General features: G+C 41.0%; 1 protein-coding gene across 1 annotated transcript in view; it reads right to left on the bottom strand.

Moving 5' to 3' along the window:
• Positions 1-13,277, bottom strand: part of LOC131671652 (sphingomyelin phosphodiesterase) — a 938,839-nt gene that overhangs the window by 321,141 nt on the left and 604,421 nt on the right. The window contains exon 7 of the mRNA XM_058948252.1: positions 7,498-7,860. Coding sequence (XP_058804235.1) covers positions 7,498-7,860 — 363 coding nt within the window. The remainder of the gene's footprint in view (positions 1-7,497; positions 7,861-13,277) is intronic.

Raw genomic sequence — 13,277 nt, 5'->3', positions numbered from 1 at the left:
GGTTAACATTTCCCTTACCAGTCTATGCATTTCCTGCTCGACCTTGTGCGATACCGGGTAGTAATGCTGTTTAATTGGCTTCGTATCACCGACCCGAATCTCGTGCTCGATGCCTGCCGCACATCCCAAGCCCGTCGAGGCTCGAGATAGGGCCTCGTCGATGGTCTTCTGAAGCATGGTCTGTTGTGTAGCCGTAACCTCGGCTAGTCCGATTGTGGCTAATCTCGGACCAGCCTCCAAGCTAGCTACTTCTAGCTCCATTTTGGCCTGCGATCCCTTGAACAGCAACGTGTTATCGTCTGGATCAAGTACCGCTCTGAACAACCTGATGAAGTTCACTCCTAAAATACATTCTTCGACGAGGGTAGGGAGGATGGATACTCTCGTCGGCATCGTCAATCCTCCCACGGTGAATGGTAGCATGGCGTGACCGACGAATGTTAACTTACGACCGTCTGGTAATTCTGCTGTTCCCGCGTGGGTGATGTCCAATCTGACGCCCAGCACAGACGCTATTTGTAGAGCATTACTACCCATGGCTGTGGTGGAAGCTCCCGGATCGTAGAGGGCCCGTATTTGGAAGTACCCTATTTTCACCGGTAGCCACCAACGCGTCTCCTGTTCCGAGGAATATCGGGAAACAGCTTCGACGGCTCCACAGCTTTGCTCTTTATTCATCATAGCGCTAACCATTGTACTCTTGCGTGGTCGAGTGACGTTACTTGTCGTCCGAGCCCCTTTGGTTCGGACGATCGGAGTTTCCATGGGGTTCTTCTTCGACGATTTATCCGCCTTTACCCGTGCCTCCGAGCGCGTGTGCGATCCATACGTCACCGCCTCGGCTGGTTTAGGGCCTTTGGCTCTGTTAACGTCATCACCCTCATTCTCCGCATGCACTCTACCGCCACGCTTCTCTTTGGCGTCACTAAGGAAGTTCTCGCTCTCGTCGCTCAACACGCTCGCTACTAACGGCGTGGGCTGTGTTGGCGGAGGCTGCGAGATCTCTTTGACGGGGTTTGGGTTACTGGATGAAGGAGTGGGATCAACCCCACCTATCCACTCCTTTGGTCGTTTCCCTTGTTGCACTAGTGACAGAACTTCCTATAGTAACCCAGTAGGCAGCACTCGGCACATTTGATCGGCCCTGAGAACTCTCTTCCTCGTTTGCGGGGAGTCTCCGGCCTTTTAGTTCGGTCCCCGGAAGTCAAGCTTTTGTCGGCGCGGTTATTCTTCATTTCCGCCGTCATTTCCTTGATGGACACCAGCAATTGGTTAAACATGTCGATGGGCAGAACCTTTTTCTCGCCATCGACGGATTCCAGACTCGGATTAGGTGTCGCCCCCGAGGGCGTCGGTGTGTAGACGACCTGGTGCGTCACCTTCTCGAGTACCTTTTCCATGCGGTCCAATCTATCGCTGACTTCCGGTTTGTCACCGGACATTGATGCCACTTTCCCTTTACGACCCTTGCTCGCGTCGGTGCGGGGGTGATACGCCAACTCAGGATATAGAGTCGACTGAGGGTCTGGTATCGTCCGCTCCATCCTCCGCTGATGCAAGTTGTTCTGGGCCGTTGTGGCCAGGTCGTTTAGGGTCCGTACGGAGTCTACTTCTGATCTCCGTATTTGGCTCTGGATTTCCGGTAGGAGGTTGGCATGTAGTAGGTCCAGCTGGCTCTCGTGCGTCATTCTGGGGTTCAGCCGACTCATTAGGCCCATCATGTTCGCGATGTATACGTTCGCGGGTTCGTCTGGGCCCTGGTATCGGCCTTGAACCTCTTTGGTTAGACGCTGCTGTTGTTGCCTGCTGGTCCCAAACCATGCTCTGGCGTCTGCCTCGAAATCCGCGTAGGAGAACCATTCGTTCCGCATTGCTTCGAACCAGACGAGGGCGGGACCGGCGAGTAGCTCGAAGACAGCTGTGAGCATCTCGTCTTCCGTAAGTCCAGCACTGCTCCTCGAGTTGTCCAACCTTGATAAGAAGGTGTCAATACTCGCGTTGCCTTCTCCGGAGAACCTGAGTTTCCATCCCCGGACGATGCGGCCGACGTCCCTTGTTGTCGACCACGGGTATGACGTCTGTTGGGATGACCACATGGTCGGCGGGTGGTTGTTCACTTCAGCATTATCTCCACCGAGTTGATGCTGTCCACCCTCTCCGAAAGGGGGCGTCCGGCGAGGGGTCCTACCGGCGGCCCCCGTGGGCCTCAGTCCGGGTCCGGCTGGAGTGCTCTGGGATAGCCTAGCGTCGTAGTGGCACGTGAATGTATCCTGGAATGCGACGCTCCTACGCGTGTTTTCCGGTTGTGGTTCCTCACTAGAACTGTTCGAATCGTCTTGTCGCATATCTCTGTGTACGGCATTTTCCACATCCTTCATCCTGGTTGACAGGTTGTCGATTTGTTCCTGCACCTTGATGTTGGTCCTGACGATTTGTTCTACTATTTGGGTTAGGTTAGACGCATTTGAATTTCGTGAGTCTTGTACCTCCCATTTCCTCTCATGTTCCCTGGACCGGAAAATGAGGCCTTGAATCATCACCGCGAATGCCGGCGGGAGTTTGAACTGGCTGCCATCGTCAGCCGTTATAGTAATTTCCTTCTTACTATTTGTGTTTTCTCCGCTGTCCAGGGCATTCGCGATGTTTATCGCGGTTTTTTGTACTCGCGATATTACGTCCGCACTCTGCATTAGCTGGGCTAGCGGATGTTCTCCCTCCTGCTCGGATGCTGTGTGTTCCTGGCATAAGGATACTATTAGCTCCGAGCGTAGGGCGGCTCTTTTGGCTGGACTGCTGTGCTGGTTGTTGACTTCTGCGAAATCTGCTGCCGAGTAGTCACCAAGCAACCAGTTATGTAGTCGTGTAGCTCTCGAGAGCCTGGTCCCGCTTGTTTTGAGTTCCAGTTGCTCGAGGTATTCTTCGATTTCCTCCTCCTGGAGCGTCAATACCCAGTTTTCTATCTCTGTCTGAGTGCGGTCCATAATTGTCTGTTTGTTTGCTTGCGTTTGCTTTCTTTGTAAAATTTACAGTTATGTTACGCGGGTGCGAGTGTTGTATTATGATTCGTATGCCGAATGAAAAAATAAAAAAATTTTATTAGCCAACACTGGGCTTGATCAACGGCGTTTTACGAATTGTTTGCCGAAAGATTCTTCGCTCGTTAATACGCAATATAATTATGCTGCCTATCAGACGTACTAACTGTTTGTTAGTACGGCTGTGTGAGTTAGTATTTAAAATATTGTAACGAGCGTTGCGCGTAATCACCAATAACCGCAGTTAATAATATTAAAAAAACATTTACGTTAAGACAATACGATGTCAAATAAAATTATTCAATTGAATTAATTTTGTTTGAAAATTGCCGGTGTTAGTTTTCCCCGGGCCAACGGGTATAATAATATTATTTGCGGCAACTTTCAAAATTCATTGGTGTTTACGTTCGAGAATCTTTCGGTCGCACTCGCACGCGATCACAGCTATTATTTACAATTCTTCGCCGCGGCGGGCCTTCGCAAGCTAGCTAACAGGCTTTGTTTACTAACGTGGCCTTCGGTATCAAGTGCGCACAACAACACTTGACTGCCACCTAAGTCGCTGGTTGACTGGGCGCGAGGTTACTATTGAGAACCGGTGTTTTGAACAATCAACAACACCGTAGGTTCTTTAACGTTGGGCGCCATGTAACGGGGTAAAACCGTTTAATTATTTTATGCGCGCAATTACACTAAAAGGACGCGCGCAATTAATTACGCTCGGTACGTAAATCGGAGAGCATGTAAAGACAGGCGCCAGTCAACCAGTAAGTTCTCTTATCGAAGGAAAGTGAGTGGAAGCTATGAGATATAAGAGAATCAAAAGAAAACACTTGTTAGTAATATGGACTAGATCTTTTATTGTTCCTTATAGTCTACAGAAGGTCGGCCCGCGGGTTTGTTTACGTTGACGCTCGCTCGTCGGCAACACGTATTGCCGGGACGCTCGCTGCTCTTTGTTGTTAGAGCCGTTACATGCACGCATCGAATATTAGAACTTGATTATTAATCACGCCACCGCGATCGCGAAATTAAGCTGGCCAGCTTACCTTATATTTGCAGGCGATCGGAGAAGACAGGGTCGAACCACACAGCGCGGAACAGTTTTTATTGTTTTTGCTCGCGGGTCGCGAATGCGCGCACACACTGGTTTCGCCCTCGATGGCGAAACCCCACACACTCTCTCCCGTCCTGGTCTTGAGCTGGCGAATCTCTGGCACCTCGGTGGCAGCTGTCACGGGTATCTGGCACTGGTCGAACGTCGCTGATTTGGCGTGTAGTCGTCAAGGGCACGTGGATCGGTAGTGGCGGTAGCGAAAGCGGGCGGACGCGACAATGGTCAATGCTTCACTGGTTCGAATTCAATCGCGCGCGTTCCGTCTGCTCGCGTGCCGAATTCCTTAGTTACGAATTTCGTCCCCCCGGCAGGTGCTGTCCTCACAGGCAGCAATTAAGCTAAATAATCAGCGCTAATTTGACGTTTACCGTCACAGTACATATACATAAATAATTTTTTCTAAGGTTTTCTATAAGTTTGTCGACATGTCAATTTTATAATTAATATTTTAACTATATAAAATAACATAATTCTGAACAAAGTAATAAAAAAATTCAATTGATTAGTTAAAATTGAAAAAAATAATCATTGATCAAAAACTTATAGCTTAGTTTTATATTTGTTGAATTATTTAATAACGAACTTAATTTTACTTCCATTCTTCTTAACAATTTAAAGTAATAATCCATTGTAGCATATTATAAAAATACTTCAATATACAGGTCAGATTAAAATAAACTATATTTGTTTTGTCAAAAATATATAATTTATTTTTCCTTGCTTATGTTATATATACAATATTTATTGATAAACATTGTCAACAATATGTCGTATTATAAAATATATTAAAAACTATAAAACAATTAGATTGGATTATTTATATTTTTTTATGCAAATACCTAATCGTAATCATTATCCACAAAATTAGCAAAAGTGTTGCTACGTTGAAACAAATATATTTTTGACAAAACAAATATAGTTTATTTTAACCTGACCTGTATATTGAAGTATTTTTATAATATGCTACAATGGATTATTACTTTATATTGTTAAGAAGAATGGAAGTAAAATTAAGTTCGTTATTAAATAATTCAACAAATATAAAACTAAGCTATAAGATTTTGATCAATGATTGTTTTTTTCAATTTTAACTAGTCAGTTCAATTTTTTTATTACTTTGTTCAGAATTATGTTATTTTATATAGTTAAAATATTAATTATAAAATTGGCATGTTGACAAACTTATAGAAAACCTTAGAAAAAATTATTTATGTATATGTACTGTAACAGGCTGCCGCTTAACCTTTAAACTATTAAACCTGTCCTTTAGTTCGGTCAAACGACGCCTTGTTATCTACGTGCTGTGAGCACGTTAACCTACCTTGTCCGGGAGTGCACCTGCGCAGAGTTCCCTCGCCAAGCGGAGTTGGGTTCGCGAACTCGCCACTTGGCGGCGCTGTCGCGCTTGCTTCGCAGCGCTCCGTCGGCCGCTGCTGGTATCTCAGCTGGCAAGTCGCTTCTCTCGATGTCTACGCGATCCGTGCCTTTTTACCGGCTTATTCGAACCGGACGTAAACAATAACAAGTACCCCGGACAAAGGAAAGACAAAGCAATAACTCGGTTACGAATAACTGCTGTTCGCTTTATTAAATTAAATCAGATACACGGGAGGGATTTGCCGAGAGACTCACGCACGCGAATACGATTGACAATGCAACCGAGGGGAGAGAGAGAGAAAAAAACTCGCGACCGTCGCGGACTGAACGCTCGCACACTTATTATAATTTCACCGCGCACGCTGCGCGGGATCGCACGCTAATGACAATAGCAATATTGTGCACCTACCATGGAGTTGTTGGGATTACGGTGGCCAACCGTATCCGACGCACTAGCTGCAGGTCGACCGCTCCTACGCTCGCTAATCTGCTGCTGTTGCGCTCAGCTGCTTGTTGTTGCGTTGCCGCCGGGATTGCTGATGCTCTCGTAGCTGCCGATGTCGCGCACGCAGAACAGTGTTCGCACTCAGCACTCCACACTCTAGTTCTCACTCGGGGAAAACTTCCTGGATCTCGCACAACTCAAGAACGCGTTGACAGCTCGGAAACGGTAGCTAGATGTGTAGCCGGACTGAGTGACACAGTCATACTGGCTAACGAACTCTCCCCTCTCGGTCATTGCCCCTACGCGCCCTCTCTCTCTCTCTCAAACCGATCGCGGCTGCTACGCTCAGCCGCTTCGTAACCTATGCGAGTCGAACGATTTTCGGTAATCGTTGCAGTACATAAAATGTGAATGGTTAATTGAGTAGAATTTGAATTACTTATTATTATAATTACGCAATGTAGAACTTATATAGGGATATCTGATGATTAGCAAAAGTTTGACCTGTTTTATCGACTAACTGCCGCATATATTACTAATTTTTACATTTTCCTCAATTTCGGATAGAAAATCGACAAAAGGAACATTGTTTCGTAATCCGGGAATAAGGAGCTATCATCCGCTATCGATATTATTTCTTTTTAAACAGGAGAAAAATGTTTAATGCATTTTGCGCGCTGTACGAACACCCGATTTTATTTCGCAATTTTCTTAAAAACGGAAAATCCGGAAATAAAATTTCAAGCGGAGACATAATCCGGAAAAAGGGAGAAAACGTTTTAGCTCATGAAAACTCAAAAATATGATTAAAAAATTTTTTTGGGCGTCAGATTCACAAGTCTGTTCGTTTTAGCCTATAATAATTTGACTATGAGAGAAATCAGGTACACACATATACATATAATTTGCCTTTAAAAATTACATTTGAAATTTTATTGTTAAAAATTTGTTCTTTTTCTGTTAATAAAACCTGAAGAGGTCAGCAAATGTGCTGACGAAACGTTACTGAATATAATTAAAATTAAGTGAATTTTCAACTCGTATTTCCCTCTATTTCATTATTACAATATTTATTATTGAGGAATATTTTTACGTTACACCGTAACATGTTCAAGAGATAACTTTTCGTCTCATGTTCTTTTCCACCGTCGCTCCGCCCGAACATAAATGTTAGGAAATTTGCTTTTTTTCTGTGGAAAATTTTATTTTTTTTTTAATTTCGGAAGTATACAGCGTCTCCTAATATATCCAAACGTAAACTTAAGCTTAACATTATGTTGTAATCGAAAATGTTCATTCTTTAATAGATCTGCGTACGACATAAATTCAAGAAATAACTTAATATTTTGTTGTAATTTCAGCCTTCTATTATGCTATTATCAAAAAAATATATATACTATAACTAATAACCTAAAAGTTCAATTTTCCTTATAATACCAAATTTTTTGTTATATTAGAATATTTTTTAATTTAATAAGTAAATATAAAGCTTATCAAAAGTACTGTATTGAATCATAATTTACCTATTAACTATGTGATAGTAATTTCTTGACCAAACTTTTAAACAATCTGAGTGACCAGGTGGTATATGACCAATAATATGCACTTTTTCTTTATTTATTTCAGCGCCTTGAAGTTCATAGATTAACCACTGTAATTCGCTAACTGGATCCGTACTATTCATTAAAAGCCACCAGTTCTTGTTATTACAATAATTAGTATTAATTGAAATTATCCGAAACCCTGGACGTACTAAAACAGAGTAGAAAGCTCCTTTTTTAACCGTGCTTGAAGTACCAGCAGGTAACCATAGTCGCCATTGTTTATCTAATTCATCATATAGCCATGATATATTATTTTCTGGTGGTGCAAATGATGGTGGATAGCTATAAAGTAATTCTTGAATTATGTAATGTTCATGCTTTATTTTTATATGTGGACATTTAGAATAATGAATAAATTATATATAATAAATATAATAGAAATACGATTTATAAACGCGAAATAAGGTTTCTAATTAATCGAATGAACAATATCTGTTAGAGACATAAAAATAAAAAAATGTGTGTAATATAAGTTGACCAAAAAATAAGTTCTTATTATACAGAGATACTAAAAGTTTAATTGATCTACTCAAAGTAGCAACTCGCTTGAATTACAAAACGATGATGCATCACGGAGCAGAAATTGCAGTATACACAGTGTTCCTGAAGCATGCAAAAGTGGTCCAAAAATGGATCCAAAATCCGCTAACGCAGAAAGTTTCTACATCATTTGTAGATGAAAAAAATGAAAAATTGAAAATCCTAAGTGATCGGTTTCGAAAGTTACGGACGTTTTTGTATTTACGCTATGCGCGCTCATGAAGTGCTATAAGTAGAGCTTTCAAGGCCACATGTGCAATCTTTTTTTTAACTATAAATCAAGTAAATTAAGCTTTTATTCAGTATTTATTGTTAATTATAGTATTTTTTCAACAATTTATTGTTATGTTAATAAATTATTCACTTGGCTTAATGAACAATCCAAAACTTGAAAGGTTTAATCTTCTATTTTTCTCAAAATGCTTCAGCTAATTTTGATAGAGTTCTTGTTTTTTTTCTAAATATATGCCAATTTTCAGCTTCTATTTATACCGCTAGCTGGTGGCTAATCTGTAAGAGGAAAATTCATGTTGAAGTAACATATATACCGAAGAAAAATCCACAAAACCTCTTTGAGTTGCATTTTTGAAACTTATGTTTTAAAAATGACTCCGCCGTGTTCTCATCAGGATAATAGAAAAAAAGTATGTGGCCCCTGTGGTCGAAAAATTATCTTTGGAAAAATTAAGCCAGACAAATTTTTAATAAGTCAATCTATTGAAAAACTTATAAAAAAGTTTATATCTAAAGAATTTGATTTAAATGATGAAAAATATCCTTTGTGCATATGCAGGTCTTGTTATTTGACACTGATTGATTTTGAAAAAGAAATTTTCAATCGGCAATTACCAACTATGCCTCATCATGAGGAATTATTATTATTGAAACAAACTCGCTTGAATAACGATTGTGATTGTTATGTGTGCTTGACTGCCAAGTCCAAAGGGCACATTAAAGTTGAGAAAGGCAGAGGGAAATTTAAAGATATAAATAAAGAAATTGATATTTCTACTGGCTTTTATGAATCACAAAAACTAGAGAAGCTTTCATTGAATAAAAGTAGTGATTCTGTTGATCTTATTAAATATTGCAGCAAGAGTTATCAAGAAATAAAAAGAGGTAAAACTCATACTTGCAATAATCATAGGGATAATATACTAAGCTTCGTTGAGACACTCCCAGAAAAAGTACAACAGCAAATTGCAACGCATGTTATTAAAAACAATCTAGAATCTCAACCTGATCTAAATGGCAGACGAGTCAATGTCGACTTGAACTTAAGTACTGCTGGGTGAAGTACAAGGATCACAGTAAATAAGATTGATAAGACAGTGTTCTTCGATGAAGATAAATTAGATAATTTTCGAGTCCAACTAGCAGCTTCACAAAGAGAAATGAAAAAAATTACAAATTTCATAAGGTGTAATGTGGGTAAAATGTCTATTCCAAAAAACTACAGAGAGCATATGTCAAAAAAGTCTAAAGAATTAAAAGATGTTTTCAAATCAGGTGTACATGAATTTGATTGTGAAAGCGGAACAGAGGCAGAAAAGCAATCACGCCCTGTTGTCTATGCCAACGCAGAAGGACTTTTAGACAAAGTTATCGAAAGTAGAGGATTAGTGGGCAATTTTTGTATCAAAGCTATGGCTGATGGTGGACAAAATTTTTTCAAAATTAGTTTATGTATTATGCCTGCTAGTTATTCACCTAAAAATGAAGAAAGTTCCATGCAAGAAGATTGTTATGACGAAAGTGATCCAGAAGATTCAGTTGATTTCAATTGTTCCAAAAAAAGAACGCTGTACTCTGATGGAGGTCGCTTAAGCAAAAAAGGTAAGCTACCAAGTGTCAATAGGTTGATATTGTTGTGTGTGGTTCCTGGAATCAAAGAAACTCACGCAAATATTCAGCTTTTATTTGATTTGACTAAACTTAATGATATCCCCTTTAAATTTGTTGCAGACTTTAAGCTTTTGCTGATTGTAAATGGTCAACAAACTGCAACTTCGTCATATCCTTGTCCGTACTGCTTCGTCTCTCTAAATAAATTGGGACGCAAATCGACTCCAGATACAAGTTTGAATGGCAACACTACTTCAAATGAATCTGATGCACTGGAAGTCGCAAATGCTACGAAGTTAAAAACATTTGCGATTTAAGAAGAGATTTCGATAGACATCAACTTTTAAGAAATCAAGAAGAAGAAAAGGAATGTAGTAGGATATGTCACAGCACAATTAATCCTTCCATTTTTGATGAAAAAGATGATGTTTGTGTTTTGAAGAAATATGTTATACCTGAATTACATGTCCTGCAAGGTTTCGTAAACCACTTATTTTGGCAAGGTTTGGTTTCCCTTTTAGGCTTAGAAAAAGCTCTATTATGGCCACACAAACTCAATCTTATTTCAAAAAATTATCATGGCGATGCTTTTGAGGGCAATGCGTGTAGGAAGCTTGTGAAAGAGTCTGATAGACTTAAAGATATTGAAATATGTGGAGAGGTAGGTATTTTTAAAATTTTACCTTTTATTGCAGCTTTTAAAGCTGTGGACAAGGTGGTAATCTGCTGTTTCACCTATGGAAAAGTAGGATCTTCACTTGATGATTATATTGAAGAATTAAAACAAGCTTTGGAAAGTATTGAACAACTTTCAGAGACATTAAAAATTCATGTTATTCTTTCACACGTAAAAGAAGGTTTTAAGTTTATTGAAAACAATAATGGCTTAGGTTTTTGGTTAGAGCAGAGTGGTGAGTCAATTCATCGTAACTTCTTAAAGTTTTGGGAACGTTACAAAGTAAATGGTTATCACCGTGAAACTTATTTACCAAATCTACTAAAAGTAAAAAGTTAGAAAAAAGTGATTAAAATTAGTAAAAAAGTGAAAAATTAACCACTAATATAGTTGTGCTGGCCGGCGAGAGCCTGGCACAGCGCACAAATCGCGAGTAGCCGTAAAGGTAAAATCGATCAAGAGAGAAAGACAAGAGGAGAGAGGATGACCTGACGAGTCGGCGAAGTCCGCTGGGCTGGCACGTAGAACTTTTCGCTGGCTGGCGACTTCTTGGATTATGGCGCGGCCAGTGGACAAAGGCTGGCTCAAAATGCTGCCCCACTAAATCGTACGCTGCGCTGAATTGCTGCACTGTACTCGCTGGCGAGGTCTCTCTCCTAATGCCGGTGAGAAACGACTTACGAGTGCATGAGAGACTGCTACTCACGCCTCCCCCCACCACTCACTTGCCTAATCGGCGGCACGCGGTACCGTCAAGCGTGGCCAGTGCCACGTGCCTAACCGCACCATAGTTGCATTCTTTCTCTCACTCTCACTGTCTCTGTTTTTCTTTCTCTCTCTCTCTCTCTCTCTGTCTCTGTCCCTGTCTCTCTCTCTCTCTCTCTTTCTCTCTCTCTCTCTCTCTTCTCTCTCTCTCTCTCTTTCTATCTCTGTCTCTATCTCTGTCTCTGTCTCTCTCTCTCTCTCTCTATTCAACGGTGACTGACGGGAGCGTATATTGTTGAGCGGTCCTGCTCACTGGGTACTGCCGCTGCTCTCTCTTTTTTTCTTGCTCGTGGAAGAGAGACCGATACTGAAAACAAAGGCTGGCATCAGGCACGGAAATACACGTGCGTCAGATGCCCGCCGTGAGCCCTTGCTAAGGGCGGAGAGAGAGGAGGAACACACGGTGTAGGCCATGACCAGCCTACACCGTTACAGGTTGTTTCTTAGTTTTTGTCTTATGTCATCAAATTCGTAATCAGTATGACTAAAAACCCCAGAATTAACCTATTTTACAGATAAAATTGAGAAATTATTTTGAGCCACTAAAGTGGTTTTCCCGTCCTCTGAAGGTTAATAGTCCCCGCAGCAATTCATTCAACATTGGTTGAAAGATTACTAGCGCGTCCATTAAGCCTTCCAACATTCTAATATAATGAAAGTGTCCATAAAAAATATAAAAAGCCGTTTTCCCTCTGTCCTCAACCTAACCCTTAAGAAAATTTGTCAAAATCCACTAATTAAATCGAACATCGAAAAGCACATTGAGCTTCCCAACTAATCTAAAAATATCGGCAATATTATGTAAAGGTTAGGCGTCGCCGATGACTTTTTATTTAACTCTCTGAAATCAATAACCATTCTCTATCTCAACAAACCGTCGCGTCGCTCGCTGGGCTTTTGTGAATAATCCAGAGCGGTGAGTTATAAGGCGAGTTACTCTCTTCGATTATTCCATCCTTTTATCGTTTCTCGATTTGGAACGATATGAACTCTCTCTGCACGGGTGAATGTCTATATTGCTTTATATTGACTAGGACTATATTTTCCAGATGTATTTCGTGTTCTATTATGTTAGTACACGGCAGGGACTCCTCGAGAAGTAAAAATACATTCGGATATCTTTTTAACAAGCGTTTCACACTTTGGAGTTCTCTCGTGTAAAGATGTCCTGTCCTTATGAATTGTAACAACTTGTTACGTAGTTCCTAAAATTCATCAATAGCTTATGCAGATCTCTTGAGGCTATTTTTCTAATCCGAGTTGGAGTAACCTAGAAATAGAATAATTGCCTTCAGGTCAACTTCTATCGTTATTACTTTTTCATTATGAGTGTTATAGCTATGATTTGACAGCTCTCTGCTCATTGATGACGACGCTCTCACCAAGGAAGACTTTATCATCGCCTACGTCTATGGTGGGTAGATACCCTTCCGTGAGTGTAATCTTCACCAAATTAATCTGTATGACTTATCAGGTCCTCGGCGCTAAGGTGTATCTTACTATACCGATCGGCAGTCCTTTCTCACTATCTCTAACTTCACTGCTCCCGTTTTAGTAGTTAAGCAATGTATGTCAAAGTGTTTCCTTGAGCTAGTCGCAACCTCCCAGAGCTCCCCCCTATTAGTAAATAATAAAATAATAAATTTTAATATATAGACTATCAAGGTAGATTCCTCCTATAGAGGTTTTAAAGGTAGGACGCTGTAGAAGTTGATAGGGCGCTTTGTAAGTTATATGCTGGCTAGGTGTGGGCCCTCGCAAAAGGGGTAGCATTTCTAGCTTGCTAAGCTATGCTGGCTAGGTGTCAGCCGTCGGAGAAGGGGTAGCGTCTCTAGCTTACTAAGCGCGTATATCGTATAGCGTGAATGCTGCT

This window comes from Phymastichus coffea, unplaced genomic scaffold (assembly GCF_024137745.1).
Source record: "Phymastichus coffea isolate CEN01 unplaced genomic scaffold, Cenicafe_Pcof_1.1 PCOF00010, whole genome shotgun sequence".
NCBI lineage: Eukaryota > Metazoa > Arthropoda > Insecta > Hymenoptera > Eulophidae > Phymastichus > Phymastichus coffea.
Note: the sequence above shows the minus strand (reverse complement) of the source record. Positions and strands in the feature narration are given on the sequence as shown.